The sequence below is a fragment of the Equus przewalskii genome, chromosome 15 (genome assembly GCF_037783145.1).
Source record: "Equus przewalskii isolate Varuska chromosome 15, EquPr2, whole genome shotgun sequence".
NCBI lineage: Eukaryota > Metazoa > Chordata > Mammalia > Perissodactyla > Equidae > Equus > Equus przewalskii.
Window position 1 is genome coordinate 41,313,065 of NC_091845.1, and position 23,294 is coordinate 41,336,358.

The window sequence follows — 23,294 nt, forward strand, 5'->3', positions numbered from 1 at the left end:
GAGACTGAGTGAAGAAGGTTAGTAGTACCATCTTTCAATAGGAAGCTGGCATTCTTTCTGAAGATGAGGCTGTCTAGCTTTGATAACTTCCTGAGTTATCTGTTATCACCTGTTTGAAATATTTTCCTTTTAAAATTTTAGTTCATAAAAAGTTGTCTAATCCTTTTTTCTTTAAATTAAAGAGACTTTTCCTGTTGAGGTTGTTATACTTAGCATGCCAGGCTACTCTTCTACAAACTATAAATATGCGGTTACAGGGGCAGTGAAAGGCTTTTACGTTTTGAACTCACAAGCAGACTGCCTTGCTAAAGGTAATGGGAACATCTTGCATTCATGTGTTCCACAGAACTTTGTTAGAAATGTTGAAGACTTGCACTAAGACTTTTGTGGGGAAAGGTAGAAAAGGGCATTCATGAAAGAGGCTTTCAGGAAATAGAGTGTATACACACACAAGACCTTGTGTCTCATCCAGATTCAGGACTGGGTATATGAGGGAAGAGTCCGAGGATCCATTTGTTGGATAGAAATTTTATTCCACAGTTGACATACTATCACGATGGAGAAAAATCTACCAAGTAAACTTTTTAAAAACCCTTTTCCCTTAGTAACTGAACGAGGAAGGGATGCTGTTGGCTTCAGAGATCAAACAGCTGCCCCAAAGACTCCTAACAGGTCAAGAGAGAGAGACCCAGACAAGCAAACTCAAAATAAAGAGAAAAGAAAACGAAGGGGCTCCCTCTCACCACCTTCTTCTGCCTACGAGCGGGGAACAAAAAGGCCAGATGACAGGTAAGTGGCCTGTGTGAGTTATTCTCAGAGCAAGTCAAAAAGTGCCCAAGTCATATTCTTCTGATTTTGGGTACCAAAGGCTTTTGGAATGAGTATATTCTTTTTATGAGTGAGTAGAAAACTTTACTGATAAATGTTGAGACAGTCTCTTTTGACAGTAATAATTGCTGTGAAGACTAACAGATTTTTTTTGAATGGTTGCTACTTGATAACATTTAAATGCTATTTGTGGTGTCAAAGATTTGTTCTTTAAAGAGATGTAGGGGTTGGTGCGAGATAACTCTTCCAAGATTATGGTAATTATTCCAAAGTCAGAACTTTCTTTTCTAGTGAATCTTGTGCCACACCAGTTAAAATGCTGATTGATCCCTGTGTCAGAGGTTGTCTTTATCATGCTGGTAGAAAAACAGGCCACATAAGCACCTGCTGGGGACTAGAAAACATTTATTCCAGAGAAGTTCTTGTTAAATTAAGTTTAACAAAAAATCAAGATACAGCATTTATGTACTTCAGTTGTCAGAATTTTTAATTTTGAGCTGTCTGGAAATGTAATAGTAACTCATGATGCTTTTAATTTGCATTTCCTTAGTTACTAAATAGATTAAACGTCTTGTCATATGTTTGTTGGCCATTCCTGATTCCTCTTATATGAAGTATCTTTTTATATGTGTTGTTCATTTATTAAATTATATCTTTTTGAGTTTTAGGAGTTCTTTATATATATTCTAAATACAATTCTGTTTTGGTGATAATTTTTGCAAGTGTTTTTCCCACTTCATGGCTTGTATTTTGACATTTTTTGTGTCTTTTGATATATGGAATTTATAAATTCTGGTGTAACTGAGTGTATCATATGTACTGTATGTTTGTTTTATGGTTAGTGCTTACTCTTGTTTTAGGAAATTCTTCCCTACCCTTGAGGTGGGTGATGATACTCTTTTTTTTCTTTTTTTGCTCAGGAAGATTATCCCTGAGCTAACATCTGTTGCTAGTCTTCCTCTTTTTGCTTGAGGAAGATTCGCCCTGAGCTAACATCTGTGTGAATCTTCCTCTATTTTGTTTGTGGGTTGCTGCCACAGTATGGCTGCCAATGAGTGGTGTAGGTCTGCACCCAGGAACCGAACCTGGGCTGCCAAAGCACAGTGTGCCAAACTTAACCACTAGGCCACAGGGCCAGCCCCCCTTTAGTCATATTTTTAATAACCTCTTTTATTTCATTAAACATATTAAACATTTCTTATAGTTTATGTTGGATAATTGCAGTATCAGCAGTCTTTGTCAGTCTCTTCCTCTCATTTGTTGAGAGAGATATATATAATTTTATAATTATATAAAATATATTTTTATTTTATACATATATAATTTTATTTTTTAATGAACTCATGTTCCTTAGACTTTTATCTGTGGGAATCCATTGAGGCCTGAATTTAAGTGCTCTCTTCTATAGACTATTTGCATTTGTTTCTGCCAGACACCCAAGGCAGAAACCCTACTAACTCTTTAAAGGAAATTTTCAGCTTAGAGGTTTTTAGACCATATATTTTTTGTTATTTGGATAAATGTTATGCCCTTATCTGTGAAGCTGTTATTAGGTGTTTCTTTGCAGCAAAACATCTTGAAATTGGTTGTCATTTTTTTGCTTTTGCAAGAACACTTTCTCAGAAGTTTGATTCAGTGCATGGAACTTCACAAAAGAATCTTGAAGCCCTTAATTCTCTTCTTGTGAACATTAGAGCTGGTGGTTTCTTGTGGGCCTGCTGGGGATACTAGTCAAAACTATCACAGAGTATTATGCTTAGCAGTAAGATGTTATACTAGGTATTGCAAGAGAAGAGTATGTGAATCTACCTTCCCATGCTTTTGTGTTTGCATGCTCATCTTTCACTTAACTATCCTTTGTTGATATTTGTTATAAATGTGTGTGGTCAGATATGCGTCAAATTCTCTAGCTTTTATTCATGTATTTTGGTTTTTGTTTTAATTTCAGAATTTGTGGTTATAGGACTGTCCCGAACTATAAAGAAGAATCTATTTAGGATGCTATATGTATCTTTAATGTGAAGTTCTAGAATCTGAGAATAAGGATAAAGTTATTATTTTCACCTAAGTGTCTATTTCCTTAGGGTTCTCTCTTATCTGCAAGACTCCTTAAGTAATTCTGAGTATGATTTTTAACCACGGCCAAATTGGAGTTGGTGTGGTTAATGGTTTAGTATTGACTGACATAATATTTATTATTGCTTTGATTATGTCTATGATTTAGGAAAAAACTTTTTGTGATGCTCTTACTGTTTTCCTTCTAGATATGATACACCAACTTCTAAAAAGAAAGTACGAATTAAAGACCGCAATAAACTTTCTACAGAGGAGCGTCGGAAGTTGTTTGAGCAAGAGGTGGCTCAGCGGGAGGCTCAGAAGCAACAGCAGCAGATGCAGAACCTGGGAATGACGTCTCCACTCCCCTATGACTCTCTTGGCTACAATGCCCCTCATCACCCCTTTGCTGGCTATCCACCAGGTTATCCCATGCAGGCCTATGTGGATCCTAGCAACCCTAATGCTGGAAAGGTGCTCCTCCCCACACCCAGCATGGACCCTGTATGTTCTCCTGCTCCTTATGATCATTCTCAGCCCTTGGTGGGACATTCTACAGAACCTCTTGCTGCCCCTCCACCCGTGCCAGTGGTGCCACATGTGGCAACCCCTGTGGAAGTTTCCAGTTCACAGTATGTGGCCCAAAGTGATGGTGTGGTACACCAAGACTCCAGTGTTGCTGTCTTGCCAGTGCCAGCCCCAGGCCCAGTCCAGGGACAGAATTATGGTGTTTGGGACTCAAACCAACAGTCTGTCAGTGTACAGCAGCAGTACTCTCCTGCACAGTCTCAAGCAACCATATATTATCAAGGACAGACTTGTCCAACTGTCTATGGTGTGACATCACCCTATTCACAGACAACTCCACCAATTGTACAGGTAACTAATTGTGGGACCTCTCTTGTCTGTCTTACAGTCTATTTATGGGATGTTCAAATCTGATGCCAGGGGAAAGCCCTGCCATTGATCACTTTTATATATTGATCAGTTTTGTATGTACTAGTCATCTGTTGTTGTGTAACAAATTACACCTGGATTTAGTAGCAGCTTCAGACAACGAATAAGTAATTATCATCTCATAGTTTCTGTGGGTCAAGGATTCAGAAGCAGCTTGGCTAGGTGGTTCTGGCTCAGAGTCGTTCATGAAATTACAGTCAAGCTGTTAAGTAAGGCTGTAGTCATCTGAAGGCTAGACATGGGCTGGAAGATTCACTTTCAAGATCATTCACATAGTTGTAAACTGGCCTCCATTTCTTACCACCACGTGGGCCTCTCAGTAGGGCTGCTTACAACATGCCAGCTGGCTTCCCCCAAAGCAAGTGATCAGAGAGAGAATGACTTTGGATTATTCCTCTTTTTGGCTTATATGCAGTGAATTATATTTAATTTATTCTTCTATATTCCTACAAAAGGAGAACCCTTTGTCATGATAAATGAATTAGGAGACAGCTGCCCTTTTCCTCCTCTAGACCTAGCTTATGTATCATTTTTTATACCCTACAAGTTTATCATCATGAAGTTTGCCAGAGTGACTCTCGTACACTGAGCCTAAGGATATTACTATGGTAGGAAATAGTAATGTTAAATTTAAAAGTTAGGAGTGTACTGATTTTATATTTAAAATTATATTTATATTAATCATTTCTTTTTTCCTGTAAAACAAAGCAATACGTTTTAAGTTGTAAAAAAAATATGTCCAGGGGCCGGCCCAGTGGCGCACTGGTTAAGTTCGCGCGTTCCACTTCTTGGTGGCCCAGCGTTTGCCAGTTCAGATCCTGGGTGTGGACATGGCACCGCTTGGCAAAAGCCATGCTGTGGTAGGCGTCCCGCATATAAAGTAGAGGAAGATGGACGTGGATGTTAGCTTAGGGCCAATCTTCCTCAGCAAAAAGAGGAGGATTGGCAGTAGTTAGCTCAGGGATAATCTTCCTCAAAAAAAAAAAAAAAAAAAAGATTGACAACAGATGTTAGCTCAGGGCCAATCTTCCTCACCAAAAAAAAGAATGTCCAAAGCATCATCCTCGTCACATTCCTATGTCTCTCCCATCACTCCTTGTCACCACTTAAAGGTGAATTATTGTGAATGGCAGAGACTCCTGGGGATGTTTCCTGCACACATTACTTAGTATTGATCAGTAATTTTTACTTCTGTTAATATTTTTGTGATGAAGTTGTATCAAAATTTTGTTCGTGGGGCTGGCCCGATGGCGCAGCAAAGTGCACATGCTCTGCTTCAGCGGCCCGGGGTTCGCTGGTTCAGATCCTGGGTGCAGATGTGGCACTGCTTGACAAGCCATGCTGTGGTAGGCGTCCCACATATAAAGCAGAGGAAGATGGGCACGGGTGTTAGCTCAGGGCTGGCCTTCCTCAGCAAAAAGAGGAGGATTCGTGGCAGTTAGCTCAGGGCTAAGCTTTCTTAAAAAAAAAAAAAAATTTGTTCAAAAGGCCATGATAAAGTGTCCTGCTTTAATTCCTAAAAGCTTAACTGTGTTAACTACTTTCGTTTTTTTATAATCTCTTTGACCACATGTTTATACATTTGTGATCTTGAAGACTTGAAGATTTTTATCCTGTTTTTCTGCTTAGCATAATTCTTAACCATTTTTCCAAATTACTCTTTTTATATGTGTGTATATGTACATTCATATGCACGTATACATATACATTTTAATGGCTATATAATTTCCCATTTGCTCATAAGGTCATTGTTTATCTATTTTCCTGGGGTAGTCATTTAAATGAAAGTTCTTCATAATTATAAATAACACTGCTCTGAACCTTCTTATACGTAGGTTTTTTTTTTTTACCTTTCATGTTTGGCTTAAAATGAATATTATAGTGCTTAATAAGGCTAGTAAGAAAATGAGAATATTTTAGGGATCTTAAACAAAATTCCTAGCTCCCCACTTCTCCTATGACTTGCCATATTCTGTCTCAGACCAAGCCGTTAGTTTTGAGTTTTTCCCTGAGGATATGTATCACAGATATAAGAAAAATGATCTACTTTTGTCCCACTCCTATTCCTGAAGTATGTTCTTAACCTGGGTGTCAGAGTCTGAGCAACAACAATGGAAGATGTCCATTAAAGACTCCTCTGTAGAGAGCTCACTAGTCATATGGTTACTCATATAAAATAGAATCTGTTTTTTCCATCTCAGTGAGCAAAAGGTTTCTCTAGAGTTTAGTCATAGCCTTAAGACTCAAGCATCACAATTTTACTTGCTTCTAGTCTTCCAGCTTGTTCCTATTATTCCAGGGTAGGTTTAAGTCCTAGCCGTGATAGTTTTTATGTAACACCAGGTGTGGGAGATCCCCGACTCTGATGGGGGTCAGGGCTAAATGAGATAATATATGTGAAAGGGCTTTCTGCTTCATCAAGCACTGTATAAATGAGTGTGTGGTAAGAATTTTAGATACACTGAATTCTGCTGTCTTTCTTGAAAGGAGTTGTATTATAGAAGACTACAAAAAGCTAAAAAACTAGTTTAAAATTTGATCACCTTCCTTACTTCCTCTACTGTGAGTCACTCCTTTTGACCTTTTCCAGTCAGAACAACCTGTTAATTAGGAATTGATAGTAAAAAGGCTTTCTGAAAAGAGCAGCAGGAGCCATTTCTTGGATATCCCAGCAGTAGCACTTCAGTTGTTACTCCACTCTCATTGGAAGCTAAACAATTGGACGACTTTCGTGAGCCACTCCCTCCCCCCAAAAAAGAAGTTTTCTGTTTTTTTATGATAGAATTGAATCTAAGTAAGTAAATGACTAGAGAATTATTCAAAAAAAGAAGCTTTGGTGTTTGAAACAAAAGAGTGTTTTATACGTTTGTATCCAAATATTCATACTAAAAGTAAAAAAAATAATAATTTGATGTATCTTCCAATAAGATTATGCCAATTTAGAAGTTGATTATTACTTTATTAGAGCCAGAAAAGCATAAATTATGAATTTCTTCATTTTATCTTTTAGAGTTATGCCCAACCAAGTCTTCAGTACATCCAGGGACAACAGATTTTCACAGCTCACCCACAGGGAGTGGTGGTACAGCCAGCTGCAGCCGTAACTACAATAGTTGCACCAGGGCAGCCTCAGCCCTTACAGCCAGTAAGAAATATTTTGGTTCATAACCAAATCTTGATGAAGATTTGAAATCTTGATGAAGTGTTGTTATTGGATGAAATGGGATATATAGGAGGTTGGCTGGAAGTGACTGAGAAACTAAACAGGAAAATAACATGATCAGATTAGCAGTGTAGAATACTCACAGTTCCAGAGAAGGCTCTTAACGGCACTCTGGCGAGCGATGGTGGCTTAGAAAGGTGGGACAGTTAGTGGAGATAGAGTAAAATCACTGCATGTGAAACGCTTGGGAATGAGACAGTGTTCACTTACAGTAGCTATTTGAGGGCTTGCTATGAGTTGGGCCTTTCAAGGCATTTTGAATACAAATGTAAGATTCCATTCCTATCCTTAGAAGCTGACATTCCATTAAGAGAGTTAAGGATCACATGAATAGTAGTAAAAGTAGTCAGAGTTTAGTGTCATAAAGCAGTGATGCTCAAAAACCCGTTTGCTTAAAAGTGGCCACATTTTTCTGAGCCTTGGGTCGCAGGTTCTTCTTTAACTGCTCAAGCAAAGGTGAAGCTGGAAAAAGTATTCTTTTTTACCTGGCTTACATAGAATGAACAATTAAGGGTATATATATCCTTACAGTGATTATCTTATTGTCTGCTAGAGCTGCTGTAACGACATACCACAGACTGAGTGGCTTAAACAACAGAAATTTATTTTCTCACAGTTCTGGAGGCTAGAAGTCGGCAGGTTTGGTGTCTCCTGAGGCCTGTTCTTGGCTTGCAGATGGCTGCCTTCTCACTGTTCTTCACATGGCGTTTTTGTGCACATGTTCCCTGATGTCTCTTCCTCCTCTTGTAAGGACACCAGTCGTATTAGATTAGGGCGCCACCCTTATGACCTCATGTAATCTTAATCACCTCTTTAAAGGCCATATCTACAAATATGGTCATTGGGGTTTAGGGCTTCAGTATATGAATTTTGGGGAAACACGTTTCAGTCTATAACAGTGATTATGAGATTTTTTTTATGTGTTTCAAAATGTGGCCTTAAATTTTTTTAAATATAAATATGAGGTTCCAAACATACAGAAAAGTAAAGAAAAATAGATAATGGATAAATGTTAACATTCTGTCATATCTGCTTTTCAGACCGTGTTTTTTTTTTAAAAAAAAAAAAGAGAGATGGATCTACAGCCCATTCACCTGATCAGTATCCTGAAGTTGTTATGTGCCATTTAGCATTGGATATTTTTAAGGTTGAAAAATACTGCTGAGTTGCTGAATATTTTGAAATATGATGTCTTGGATGGTGAACTTGGAGCCCGCTGTCAGTGTTCTGAAAGCTCCCTAAAGCTCTTTAGATGTACTGTTTCTGAGCCTTTCCCAGATTGTACCTTTGCTTTATCTTTTTTTAAAAGAAGAGATTGATGTGTGTTTTTACATATTGCTTATGTAGACTACTTTCGTCTTTTTCAGCTAGATTAAGAGATGGCCCTGATTAAGAACTTGTGTGTGTGTTGTTTCTTTTTAGGCTGAAATGGTTGTGACAAATAATCTCTTGGATCTGCCACCCCCCTCTCCTCCCAAACCAAAAACTATTGTCTTACCTCCCAACTGGAAGACAGCCCGAGATCCAGAAGGGAAGATTTATTACTACCATGTGATCACAAGGTAAGAAGGGCTGTGTGAGCATCCCCAAATCAGCTTTCACTTGGTCAAAGAAGCTGCCATTATAAGGGGAGTTTTATGGTTATAGATAGACTTGTTATCATTTGCTGTTCACTGTGCTTGAGGGCTGTTGGATTTCCAAAATCACATCTTAAATGTTTCATCATACTTTAGACTTTGGTCCTTTTTAGGTGTGTTTTGGTGTATTTTTAATCTATAAGACTTTCCTGAGGAAAACTAAGGAGTTTTTAAAAAATGTAATGACTTCATCTAACATTGTAGATATCAGGGGCCATGGGCAAACCTTTTCTATAAAAGGCCAGATAATAAATATTTTAGGCTCTGTTGGCCAAACAGTCTCTGTCATTATTACTCAATTTTGCCATCGTCGTGCAAGCAGCCATAGGTAGTACATAAATGAACAGGCATGTCTGTATTCCAGTAAAACTTTATTTATAAAAGCAGGCAGTGGCAGGGCTAGCCCGGTGGCCAAGCAGTTAAGTTCACGTGCTCCACTTCGTCAGCCTAAGATTCACTGGTTCAGATCCTAGGCACAGACCTACGTACTGCTCATCAAGCCATGCTGTAGCAAGCCTCCCACATATAAAGTAGAGGAAGGTGGGCACGGATGTTGGCTCAGAGCCAATCTTCCTCAGCAAAAAGAGAGGGATTGGTGGCTGATATTAAGCTCAGGGTTAATCTTCCTCAAAAAAATCCAAAGGGGCTGGCCCCATGGCTGAGTGGTTAAGTTCGTGTGCTCCACTTTGGCGGCCCAGGGTTTTGCCATTTCGGATCCTGGGTGCGAACATGGTGCTGCTCATCAAGCCATGTTGAGGTGGCATCCCACATGCCACAACTACAAGGACCCACAACTAAAAATACACAACTTTGTACTGGGGGGCTTTGGGGAGAAAAAGAAAAAAAGAAAATATTTTAAAAAAACCCAAAAAACAAAAACCAGGCAGTAGCCCAAATTTGGTCCATGAGCCATAGTTTGATGACTCCTGCTATATACAAAAAACCCAGTTTATCTTTTTATTCGAAATTTTAAAAAATATATCTTTTAGATAGCTTTAGTGAATGTAAATGTGCTTTCTGTGTGTGTGTATGTGTCTGTGTGTCCTCATCAGTATATGATCTTGTGTGAGTTCTTAGGGTACATGTTTTGTAATCTGCTTTATTAACCAATCTGTTTATTAAACTTTATCAGTTAATACAGAACCACATTTTTTTTAATGCTTACTTATACTTTGTTGCGGGGGTCAGCAAATTATGCCTATGGGCTACTTGTTTTTCCCAATAAAGGGAACACAGCCACACCATATACTTAAGAATTGTCTATGACTTTCACACTACAATGGCAGAGTAGAGTAGTTGCAACAGAGACCATGTGGCCCACAAGGTCAAAGATATTTACTCTCTGATCCTTTATAGGAAAAGTTTACCAACCCCTGCTCTCTTGTATGGTTATACCAAATTTTAATTAACCTACCCTTATTGATGGATTTTCATTATTGTATATATAACTCTAACCCTGGGCATCCTTACAGACACTAATCTTAGTACCTTCTTCAGGTAGATTCTTAGAAGCGAATTCTTAGAAGTTGGTCAAAGAAGAGATATATGTTTTAAATTGATAAATATTGTCAGCTTATCATTAAAAAAATTGTTTGTACTAATTTAGACTCCCACAAGTGCCTTTTTTCTTCACGTAGATTCTCTTAATCTTGTAAGTCTAATAGGTGAGAAACCTTACTTTCATTTCTAATTATTTTATTGTTGAGATGGAACGTCTTCATTAGATTATTAGCTATTTTTGTCTTTTATGAGTTGCTTGTTTGGACATCTACCCAATTTCTGTCAGCATTGTTAGGTCTCTTTATCAAGGGTATTGCAAATGTTTTTGTTTGTAATGTCTTATGACATAAAGAAGTTTAAAAATTTCATACAATCAAATATGTTCCCTTTATGCTTTCTGCTTAGAAAGACTTTCCTTACTCCCATAAAAATACCTGTGAAACGAACCCTCGTTATGTTGCTGACTTGAGAACGTAGTGATTTTAAAAACCAGTGTCTGCAAGTTTTACCAGACCTTTGTTTTTTCAATACCAAAGCAAACTTCTTAATATACTATCACTTTTCCAAAAACTTAAAAAACAAATGTATTTATTTATATGTATACCTTTTCCAACTTTTTTCTAGGTTTTCCTTAGCTAGCACCTAAGAGCATCATACTTCTCTCTCTCTTCATTTTCCATAATAAAACCCACAGCTGCTTGTGGTTCTTTGATTACAGTAGAAATCTTGAGCTCATTTTTTAATTAGTTCCGTTTGTCAGAGGTAAGCCTATTTTCACAATCATCTGCCAAACTGATTTACATTGAGTACCTTTAATGTTGCTGATTAAAGATTGATGTGGTAGAAAAGCAGATGACGGTAATGGCAGGATTGACCTGCAAGATAGAGTGCCAGCTTCTCTGAGGCTTTTGACATTTTAAGTGATTCCCCTCTTGCATTTCCTGTGACAGCTGACTTCAAACTTCTGAACATGAATTTCCTTACTTCCAGTTGTTACCTCACAGATCTAGCTTTTTTAAAAAAAACCTTTAACTGCTTATTTTCAAAACATCTGTAAACATGCAGTGAATTAACATGGTTGAACCCTTCTTTTTGGAGTCAGTTGAGAGTACTTTTACCAGAAGGCACAAGTTTTTAACCTGTACATCTTTTCCATGCTGTCAGTCATTAAACAAAAAGGGTGCAACTACAAATAAGGTGCCTAAAGCAAAGAATGATTTTCTCACATGGTCAAGCATTGTGAGGAGAGTGTTGTGATTTATTTTCTTTTGCTATGAGTATATGCTAGGTATTGTACTTTCAATCATTATTGATCTCTTCACCTGCAGAGGTGTGACGTAAGGCAGGCACCTATTCCGTGCACTCTTTAGGCTTTGTTGAATCCTATTTTCAGGACGTTAACAGCCAGGTGAGAGATAGACAAGGTGTGGTTTTACTGCTCTTTGACACCAGCAAGTGTTGCCACGTCATTGGCTACAGAAATACAGTGGGCTAATGTATGTCTCTGGGATAGAATCATTGCTGCTGGGAAGATATCAAAAGAATGTCTCTATCTTATGGAGCTGACTTGTTCTATGTCTCATTGCATGTTGTATTTTATGTATGTATGAGCAGAGATACCTATGCCAGAGTTCTTTGTTTTCTGGCCATGATAGCATGGCTGTTCTTACCTTCTTCTAGGCAGACTCAGTGGGATCCTCCTACTTGGGAAAGCCCAGGAGATGATGCCAGCCTTGAGCATGAAGCTGAGATGGACCTGGGAACCCCAACATATGATGAAAACCCCATGAAGGTGAGTGTGGCTTACACATATGTTTCCTGATCATTTGGGCATCTGTGGCCTGTCATATTGTAGGGCCAGTAGCCACATAGTCTTGGGATTCTATTTTTCCTTATTGTTCTGGAGAGTTACACGTAATAAATGTTGGGAGGTTGGGGGAAGTAGGACATCCAAACAATACAGAAGTATGATATGTAGAACAAAAAATAAAAGCTCTTACTTTCTATTCAGCTGCTCTCCTTTCATCATACTTTCCTCTCTGGAGATAAATACTGTTAATCTTTTAGTGCAGGGGTTCTCAACCAGGAGCAGTTTTGCTGCTCAGGGGACATTTAATAATATTTAGAGACATTTTTGGTTGTTACAACTGAGGGGATGCTACTGACTTCTAGCGAGTAGAGGCCAAGGAAGCCGCTAAACATCTTATAATGCATAGGACAGTCCCCCACAACAAAGAATTAGCCAAAAATGTCAATAGTGCCATGGCTGTGAAACCTTGCTTTGGTGTATGTTCTTCAAGATTTTTCTGGAAAACACACACACACAGGTGTCTTTCTTTTCTTTTCATTTTAAACACACAAATAGAATTATAGTATTCATATTTCATTATAACTTCCTTTAATATGTCTTAGCTCTTTCCCTGTAGATCTACTGCATTCTTCTTGATGCCGTATGTTTCTTTTTAAATGTGTTTGGTCTTTAACTGAAGTCTTACTTAGATAGTGTGGTTTAATGTCCTGCCTTTTTGGGATTGGTGGGTCTGGAAAGAAGTTAAACTGGTTACATCAAAACCTCTCCAAAGAGGTGTACCCCCTCCTTTAAAAAAAAGAAAAAGATTTGACACAGACATATTTTACTATGGAAATACTGTTTTAGAACAAAGAAAGCTTAAAAAAGAGCTTATTCCTCATCTCCCTCTAACAAGACAATAATTGAGATTAGAGTACATATAAATCAAATACTCAGTGATTGAGTTATAACAATTTTTGTCCCTTTCCACTTGTAACAGGTCTTGCTGTCTCCAAGGATGAGGTATCTTGAATGAAATAGAAGACCATATTTCTATGTTCTAAGATCTGAATAGTATTTTTTTTGTTTTGAAAGTAAGAAGAGGCACTTAACTAGTTAAGTCAGTCGGGAGAGGTGGGAGAGGGATGAAGGAAGAGAGGAAGGAACTGGAATGAGAGAATTAAAGTGGAAACAAATCTATAACTTCTTTTAAATTTTATTCACTTTGGGAGAAATTTTTTTCTCTCTTCAGCATATATTTGGCATTTGCCAAAAAGATACCTAAGTTAAATTCAATTCATAAATCATGAAAGCTTTCTACATACATACCACTCAGAGTGTGTATATTTATCATGTTATATCTGATAACATACAGAGAAAGTAAGTAACACGTTCTGGGCAAGGCTGTAGCTCCTCAACTCTTGCCCTAGAATTAGTTGTAATAAATAAGTACACTGAATTCCAGAAAAGTTGGAGTGCCCTGAAGTAATGACATTCACAGTGACAATTGTGGAAAAGTATGTGGGTGTTTAAGTAGATTTTAGTGGAAAATTAATTGTTTATTATAATTTATAATGTATCTGAACATACCAGAGTGTGAGTTCAAAATTAGGATTAGAGGTAATACTTTTGTTTTTGTTGTCACTGGATGGCAAAGTAACAGACTGTTAGTTTGGTTGATAAGATTTGAAAGTTGAGAGAAAGTAGTTAGTTGTAAAGTCCACAAGTAGACTGTGTAGGGATAAATATCCCTTTCATGAATTGTAAAATATGAAGCTCTTACTGCTTGCTTAAGCTGTGAAACCTTGTGGAATTGAAGGGCCAGACCTCAGACAGGGTAAATGTTGAGAGTATTATGGCTGTAACTTGACTATGCTTGAGGAACTTCGGAAGGAAAAAAAAAAACAGTTTTCTATGGCTACAGAAAAGTGTTTTCTAACAGAGTCTACTTAGGGGTTTAAGCCACCAAGTAAAAATTATAATGTTTGTTTTCATTGTGTAGTGAGATAATAGAGATGATTCCCAAGATGAAATTCCACTTGGGAATGACTAAGGTGGTCGGATTTCCACAGTGTCTAAGAGGAAACTATTCCTTGGTGCTCTGCTATAACGTCAAGCTATAAGAGAAAGAGCATTTTCTATTTTCAAATAACTGTACCACTCATTAGCACTATTAAAAAAGCTTAAATTTAACACCACTATGTAAGAGACCACAAAGAATCCTATGTATTTTTTAATACCTTTTTTTTGAAACCTGGTAGTTAGCTTCTGAAAGAACAAAATATTTTAAATATATACTCTTACTTTATGCTTAATAAGTGAGCATGTATTATATCCCCCAAGGTGTGCTTCAGGTGGTGTATCGGGACAGACGAGGAAAGTTAAGAAGTCAGCACATTTGCATTTATAGCAGAGAAGTGTTTGACTGAGGGACTTTCATTGTATACAAGAATGTATACCTGTAAGAGAACTAGAATTTTCTCACACCAACCCACATAGTGCAGCCTTTGTTTATCATTTCTTTAAGACTAGCCTCATGACATTTGTTTCAATTATATCATCAAATTATTTCAGGAGTATTAAGCAACACACAACAAGGAGTCCATATAGGGTTCTACAAAAGCAAACATAGTATATCCTGGGACGGGAAAGCACTGAACTAAATCTAATGCCTAATTCAAAAATAACTCTGATATATCGGTATTCTTATGTATGTTGGGAAGAGGTTTGGTACGTGTGTAAAGATGAGAAGGAGTGGGAAATTATAAAGAGGAAGTATTTCCACCTACTACCAGATCTTAAGTGGTTATAGAGCAAGACTTCTAATGGCGATTCAAAGATGTCAGTTTTTATTCAGTTTTCAGAGGAGATTGGAGAGAAACTTTTCCATTATTCTTCTTTGCCATAGTACAAATATGTAAATAGGTCCCTCCTGGAATTCAAATAATAATAATAATGAGAGTGCAAAAAGTAAACTGCCAAATGTATTTCTTATTGTGAACAAATAGTTAATGGTAGAAGTATCTTCTCTGCTAGAGTCATAGTCAAACCAAAATAGGGCTTATAACTTTAGTTCCTTGAGTGAACTTAAGGTTTGACCTCTTCATGAAATACTTATACCATTTCTACCTGAGCAGAAGATAAAAATCAATTTGAGGAGGTTTTACATCTAGTGTTTCATTTTATGTAAATGACGCCTTTGCTAACCAGCTCAAAACATACTAGTTATGTAATTCAGAGGAAAGGAAAACAAATTGTCTAAACTTTTTCTCCCTTTTCCTTGCCCATAAAACACCTTCTCGTATCGTAGGTGGCACATTTAATGTTACACCTTTATCTTTCCAAATGCTTTTTCAGTTGTAAGTAAGCAAAATGCAGTTCAGATGAGCTTGTAAACATAAAAAGAGACATATTGGCTTGTTTAACTTGGAAGTTGAGTGGTTATTGGCTTTAGGCATGACTGGATTCTTTGGCTCAGATGATGGTGTCCGGATGATCCATCCTATATATAAAACAAGGTGAGAGTCAAATCTGACAGTCCTTTTAAGAAGAGCAGCTCAGGGCTGGCCCCGTGGCCTGGTGGTTAGGTTCGTGTGCTCTGCTTTGGCAGCCCAGCGTTTCGCTGGTTCGGATCCTGGGCGTGGACATGGCACTGCTCCTCGGGCCACGCTGAGGCAACGTCCCACATGCCACAAGTGGAAGGATCCACAACTGAAATATACAACTGTGTACTGGGGGGATTTGGGGAGAAAAAAGCAGGAAAAAAAAAAGATTGGCAACAGTTGTTAGCTGAGGTGCCAATCTTTAAAAAAAAAAAAAAAAAAGAAAGAAAGAAAAAAGAAGAGCAGCTCAATAATTGTTGAAGTCCTGTGTAAAGCACTGTGCTATGGGTGAGAGTAAGGGATGATAGGGGTCCCCACTGCTCAAATCACTTACCTGGTGGTGGGAAGGTCACTGCGACTCCTGTGTTAGCTGCCTTTGAGTTTTAGTCAGTGATTCATGTATAGAATCAATCACATTCATTTATCTGTAGCCGAGAGTTGAGTCACCGTCAGCTCTTATGAAATAAGATTTTGATGATCTTTGATGATAAATAGTATGCAAGATTTTGGGATTGTTTTTGGTCAGTTATCATAGAAGGTAAAGAGGGTATTTGTGAAGTCCACTGAAGTGCTATGGACCCATGGAAGCTGGGAGAGGGCTGACCAGCACCCCCAGCAGAAGACTGCCCCTACATTTGAGGACTCTCTGTGTTGGCAATGATGGGGTGAACCGCCTGACTTTGGGAATGTTTCCATTACTTAGTGAAGGGCACCTTTGGCTATGTATGAGAGCTGTTCTTCAGAGATTTTTCAGAATCTACTCACAGAGAAGAATGAACTATATATGAAACTTTTCACAAGTAAATATTCAAGAAGGTGTTGTATAGATTTTGGCTTTAGGTTCTGTACCTGTCAAGAACAAAAGAAGGTTATTTAGCTTACCTATCATTTAGAAACATAAAACTACTTAATAGTTTTTGAATGAATCTATCAGGAAAGAGAGCAGATGACTAGCTCATTGCTTTCTACATTGCTTATGTCTCAAGGCTTATGTCTACAAGCCCTAAAATTCAGAATGAGACTGCAAATAGAGGAATTTGCAAGCACCTATGCAAAGCAATCCAGAGTCTTATGGATGTCTTTGTAACATACTTTTTCACCACCCATGACTCCTGACAATCTCTGCCTTTTAATTGGTGTATTTAATCTGTTGCCATTTAGTAAATGTGTCACTAAGGTTGGCTTTAAGATTTACCCTCTTACTGTTTGTTTTCTAATTTTTTCATGTGTCTTTTGTTTTCTTTTCCTTTTCCTGCTTTCTTTTGGATTAATTTAGATTTTTTTCCCCCCAAATATTCCATTTTATCTTTTCTGTTGGCTTATTAGAAACCAGCCTCTTTGCTTTACTTGTTTTTTAGTGGTTGCTCTAAGGAATGGTTATCAAAGTGCAGTATGGGGACCTCTAGGGATTCCAGGACCCTTTCAAGGGAGCTGTGTGGTCAAAACTATTTTCGTAATACTACTAAAACATTATATGCCTTTGTCACTCTCATTCATTCACGAGTATACCATGGAATTTTCCCAAGGGTACCTGACATGATTGGATGCAGAAGGAAATGAGAATCCAGCTGTCTTCTGTTAAGCCTGACATTAAAGAGATTTCTAAAATGTAAAGCTATGCCACTCTTACTAAATTTCTTTAGTTTTGGAAAATATAGTTATTTTTTCACAAAAAATTATATTATTGGTATTAACATATAATGGGTTTGTTAATGTTATTATAAAATAAATGCTTAAAATTTTTTCAGTTGAGTTTAATTTCTAATATGGTAAATTTTGATAGCTATAACCACATGAACGAAAGCTTTTTTGGGATCCTCAATATTTGAAGAGCATAAAGGAATCCTAAGACATAAAGCTTTGAGAACTGCTGCTCTAAGGTTTACAGTATGTGTGTCTATCTTAATACAGTCTACTATTGTACCGTGTACCACTTTATCTTATTTCATATGTTATGATCCCCAGAATACATTATTATTTTTGCTTTGAATAGTTTGTTATATGTTAAAGACATTTTTAAAACTTGGAGCAGGGCTAGCCCCAGTGGCCTAGTGGTTAAGTTCATCACACTCCACTTCAGCAGCCCAGGTTTGGTTCCTGGTGGAGACCTACACTGCTCTGTTAGCGGCCATGCTTTGCTGGTGGTCCACGTACTAAAGAATGGAAGATTGGTATAGATGTTAGCTCAGGGCAAATCTTCCTCAGCAAAAAATAAATAAATAAAACTTGGAGCAAAGTCTTATATTTACCATTTCCGTCAGTCTTCATTCTTTTGTGTAGATTTGAGTTTCCATCTGAAATCATTTTCCTTTAGTCTGAAGAATTGTCTTTAATATTTCAAGTATTTGAGGTCTAATTGTGATGAATTATCTGTTTTTTGTTTGTCTGAAAAAGGTCCTTACTACCTCCCCCCTCTTTGCCCTTTTTTAACAGCCTTTATTTTTTAGAGCACTTTTAGGTTTACAACAAAATTGAGCAGAAAGTACAGAGAGTTTTCATATACCCCCTTTCACCACACATGCACAACTTCCCCCACTGTCAACAACCTGCCAGAGTGGTACATTTATTAAAATCCGTGAATCTACATTGGCATATCATCACCCAAAGTCCATAGTTTGCATTAGGGGTCTTGGTGTTGTACATTCTATGGGTTTTGACAAATGTATAATGGCATGTATACACCATTATAGTATCATACAGAATAGTTTTGCTGCCCTAAAAATCCTCTGTGCTCCCCCTATGCATCCTATCCTCCCTTTCCACCTCCCCCATCCCTGACAACCACTGATCTTTTTACTGTCTCCATAGTTTTGCCTTTTACAGAATGTCGTATAGTTGGACTCATATACTATGTAGCCTTTTCAGATTGGCTTCATTCACTTAGTAATATACATTTAAGGTTCCTCCATGTCTTTTCATGGCTTGATAGCTCATTTCTTTTTAGCACTGAATATTCAATATTCCATTGTTTGGATATACCACAGTTTATTTATATATTTGTCCTTCAACTACAGAAGGACATCTTGGTTGTTTCCAAGTTTTGCCAGTATGAATAAAACTGCTAAAAACATTCCTATGCAGGTTTTTTGTGGACATAAGTTTTTCATTTATTTGAGTAAAGACCAAGAATCATGATTGCTGGATCATATGATAAGAGTATGTTTAGTTTTGTAAGAAACTGCCAGACTCTTACCTTTATTTTTGAAGGATATTTTTACTGACAGAATTCTAAGTTGATACTTTATTTCCCCTTTCAACATTTAAAAGATGTTGTTATTCCTTTTTTTTTTTTTTTTTTTTTACTTATAGTAGTTTGTAATAAGAATATATTTCTTATTATTCTGGTTGCATGGAGAAAAATTTTAATTTTCTCTTTCTAATTAGTTTTTAACAATTTGATTGTGATATACCTTGGTATTGTCTTCTTTGTGTTAACCTTGTGGTGTTTTGAGCTTTTTGCATCTGTGGGTTGATATTTTCCATCAAATCTGGAAATTTTTTAAATTTCAAGTCTATTTTTCAGTTCTAAAATTTCAATTTGGTTATTTTTTAATATTATCAAGTTCCTCATGTTTTCCTTTATATCGTTGAAGATTTACAATGGCTGTTTTATTTTTGTCTCCTAATTCCAGTCTTTTATTTCTGAATATGTTTCTGTTAGCTTTTCTCGTGGTTATCAGATTAACGTTTTTTGTGCTTGTTTTGTGTCTAGTAATTTTCATTTGAACACTGGGCGTTGTGATTGTTAAGTCATTGAGTTTCAGAGTTTTATTTTCTCTTAAGACTGTTGAGCTTTGTTATGGTAGCCAGTTAATTTATCTATGGATCAGCTTGATTCTTTAGAGGCTTGTGCTTAATCTTTGTTAGGTTGAATCCAGAGTAATCTTTTATCTCAGATGACTACTACTACCTAAGGGATGGCCTTTCTGGGATCTCCACTGAATGCCTCAGGTTAACACCGAGGTCTCTTCACTCTGGCTAGTCGAAGCTCAAATGTTTCCCAGCCTTCTGTGAGCTCTGGAAATTGTTAGTTTATTGCTCATCTCAGACACTGTGGACTCAGGTCTCTATCTCCTCAGCTCACTGAGACCACCGTGCTATGCTTGGGTTTTCTTCCTCATACTGGGGTCGGGTAGACATGGAAAGCCAACGTAATCAAAGGGCTTACCTCATTTTTTCCCTTGTCTCTGGGATTGTAATCTAGTGCTGCCTAATGTCCAGTGTATAGAAACTGTTGTTTTCATGTATTTTATCTAGTTTTTAGTTGTTTACAGTGAGCAGAAAAGTTTATTTTGACTTGTCATGGCCGGAAGCACAGGTCTGTGGAGGGGCGTGTTTTTTAAAAAAACTTTATTGAGATATAATATACCTACCATAAAACTCAGTTGTTTTAGGTTTACAATTCAGTGGCTTTTAATGAATTTACCAAGTTATGCAGCCATTACCATAATCTGCTTTTAGAACATTTTTATCCCCCCAATAAGATTTCTTATACCCATTTACAGTTAATTCCCATACCCACCCCCAGTCCAACCACTGATCTGTTTCTTTCTTAGTAGATTTGCCTTTTCTGGACATTTCATATAAGTGGAATCATATAATACGTAGCCTTTTCTGACTGGCTTCTTACATAGCATCATGTTTTCAAAGTGCGTTCTTGTTGTCGTGTGTATCAGAATTTCGTTTTTATGGCTGAATAATATTCCATTGTACATTGATAAAGATGTGGTGTGTATATACGGTGGAATACTTCTCAGCCACAACAAAGACAAAATCATGCTGTTTGTGACAACGTGGATGGACCTTGAGGGTATTATGCTAAGCAAAATAAGTCAGAGAAAGACAAATACCATATGATTTCACTCATATGTGGAAGATAAACAAACACATGGATAAGGAGAACAGATGGGTGGTGCCAGAGGGGAAGATGGTGGAGGGAAGGCAAAAGGGGAAAAGAGACTGTTGGTGGTGAATATGATGCAGTGCAGTCTATACAGAAACTGAAGTATAATAATGTACACCTGAAATTTACACAATGCTATAAGCCAATATGACCTCAATAAAATAATTTTTTAAAAAATTTCATTGTATAGATATACCACATTTTGTTTATCCATTCACCAGTTGATGGACATTTGGGTTATTTCCACTCTTTGACTGTTAGGAATCATGGTATATGAACATTTGTATACAAGTCTTTGGACATAGGTGAAATTGCTGGGTCATATGACTAATTTTTGTTTAACTTTTTAAGAAACTGTCAAACTGTTTTCTAAGGTAGCTACGCCATTTTACATTTCTACCAGCAGTGTATAAAGGTTCCGTTGGGAAAGTTTTTGTAGAGACAGGTACCTAAGGGAAAACCCTGTGAGTGTCATGTGCTTCCAGCAAAAAACTGTCTGGACATTCACTCTGTATATTGGCTTCTTGGGCTTTTATCTCTGATTTGTCAACTTTACCTTTCTTGTATTTCTAATGAGGAAATCTAAGTGCAAGGCATCTATTCTCTGTTATTAACCCTTTGATCTGGGTGTAGTAGATGAAGCAACAAATGAGTTTTGATCTTCCAGCCAACCTTGCACTGAAGCACAAGTCAAAGGCTTGAGGTGTCAGTCTTTGTATCCCTTTCCAGACAGTAGTCTCTATCATCAGGACCTAGTCTGACTTGGATTGCTAGGGACCTATTTAGATCTAACCTTCCCAACCAGTTTACAACTGCATTTATCTAGCTAGCATCTCAATAGACAGGAGAAGGATGCCTGTGGGGGGTATGTTTTATTCCTTCTGCCCCATTTTTTTCATCTTTAGGGCCTTTGCTTAGATTTTAATCTCCATGGAGGTACAGACTGTACTATGTATATTTTCATTAATTCACAGGCCTTGGGTGAAGTATCAGGCATAGAAAGAGAAATAAGACCAAGTACTAGTCTTCAAGAAGTTCAGTCTAAGGAAATAGCCACATCTATAAACCAAGAATACAATGGGATAATTGCTATAGTAGAAGTATGTACAAAATGCTATAGGAACAATGATTAATGGTCTGAGACGATAATCAGTAATATGTCAGAGAAAACATGATTCTACCTATAGCTAAGGTGAGCAGGAAAGAACATTCTACGCAGATAAAGCAGTTTTTTGCAGAGTCATAAAGTCAAGACAATACAAAGCATGTATAGGGAACAATAAAAATAATGTGGTATGATAAGAGTTTGGGTGAATATGGGGGGTAGTGAGCAAGAAAAAAAAATGGAAAAGTAGGTCACATTTAAATTGTCTGAGATCTTGGTGTCCTACTAATGTGATTATTATATGATTAAGTACTCGGGAGCCAATGAATACCTTTTAAAGCAGGGGAGTCAGACAATCAAATGTGTGTCATTCGAGTGAAACACGCCCATTTGAAAAGGTGAGATCAGATAGCAGGGAGATCAGATTGTAAAGTATTAATATAATGGTTTAGGCAAAGTGAGGAACTAAGAATGGAGATGTTGGGGATTCTTGCAAAGACATTTGAGAGGCATCATTCAGGGCTTAGCAAACAAGTGGGTATGAAAGAGGCAAGGGTGGCCTATCACCCTCATTTTTAGTTTGGGTGGATAAGATCTCATTATTCAGTCTAGGGAACGAAGGAAATTTCATGAGATTTAGGGTAAGTTCAGTGTGGAATTTGAGCTCCCTGCATGATTCAGGATAGGAATTGCTAGTAGGCCGTTCTAGGTTTGAGTCATCAGTAAATTGGTGCTTGTTGGAAACGGGTTTCTAGTATCAACATAGGGAAGGTACGTGATGGGCAGAGAACTCTTTGAAGTGTGCTGTGTGGTGCTGGATGGCTGGTATTAAGAGCTTTTGATGATGAGACTAAGCATCTGTGAGAGCCCTCCTTCTCTGTCTTCCTCGAGTGGTCTCTACTCTTGGTCTTCTTGTACTCTTCCATCATCATCATTTGGTGAGTGTAAAGTTAAATCTTCCCTTTGAGAACCCCAGATGCAAACCATTGCTGACTGCTTGCATGATTGAGAGATGGCAGTTTCTTTGCTACTACCTTCTGGCTTTTAATTAACATTCAGTCACAAGGTGTAATAGGTGTCCTAAAACAATGTTATGTTAAAATAGTAGTTGTAGAGTATTTGTTGGATTGAGGAAGTTGCAGAGGACGAGATCAGGGACCAAGAATCTTTTCAATTGATGATCCTGTCTTTGGAGTTACGGGTAATTTGTGAAAGGATTCCATATGAAATCACTTAGGAGCACTGGAGAGGGAACCAGGAAATCACTTTTGAGACAGGATTGTCAGAAACCAGAGTTCAGATCTCTGCAGAGCAGATGGTTAAGTTGCCTAATAAGCACAGCCTGGTCATCAGCTGGGTGACCAGAGAAAAGCCCCCAGGGCTGCACTACACTGGAGGCCAAATGCACAGAGTAGGAGGCCTGCTGGTTCCTAGTAATGTGTTTAGGACCTCAGTTCCAGGTTTTCTATGAAATCCACTTGTCTTTGAGTGGAGCAGATGGAGCCTATGTTAAATCCAGTCGGACTTTTGAAAACATTTCTAGAAAGTGCCTCAGAAATGTTTTTGTTCCTGTCCTCCCATTTCCCCTGTCAACCCCCTGCCTCTTTTTGACAAACTAGGGTGTGGTGTAGTGCCTTATCTGGAGCCAAACGCTGAAATAAATTATTTTGCTCTTTTTGCTACCAAAGGTGGTGG

General features: G+C 37.7%; 1 protein-coding gene across 9 annotated transcripts in view; it reads left to right on the forward strand.

The window, feature by feature from the left end:
• Positions 1 to 23,294, forward strand: part of SETD2 (SET domain containing 2, histone lysine methyltransferase) — a 118,249-nt gene that overhangs the window by 88,183 nt on the left and 6,772 nt on the right. For 8 of the 9 annotated variants that reach the window (XR_011527004.1, XR_011527006.1, XR_011527005.1 and 5 more), the window contains 5 exons: positions 606 to 789; positions 3,093 to 3,762; positions 6,851 to 6,985; positions 8,486 to 8,625; positions 11,881 to 11,992. Coding sequence is in view for 6 of the 9 variants with exons in the window: in XM_070575476.1 (XP_070431577.1) it covers positions 606 to 789; positions 3,093 to 3,762; positions 6,851 to 6,985; positions 8,486 to 8,625; positions 11,881 to 11,992 (1,241 nt within the window). In the remaining 3 variants the exon portion in view is untranslated. The remainder of the gene's footprint in view (positions 1 to 605; positions 790 to 3,092; positions 3,763 to 6,850; positions 6,986 to 8,485; positions 8,626 to 11,880; positions 11,993 to 23,294) is intronic. The other variant, XM_070575474.1, reaches the window with a different exon arrangement.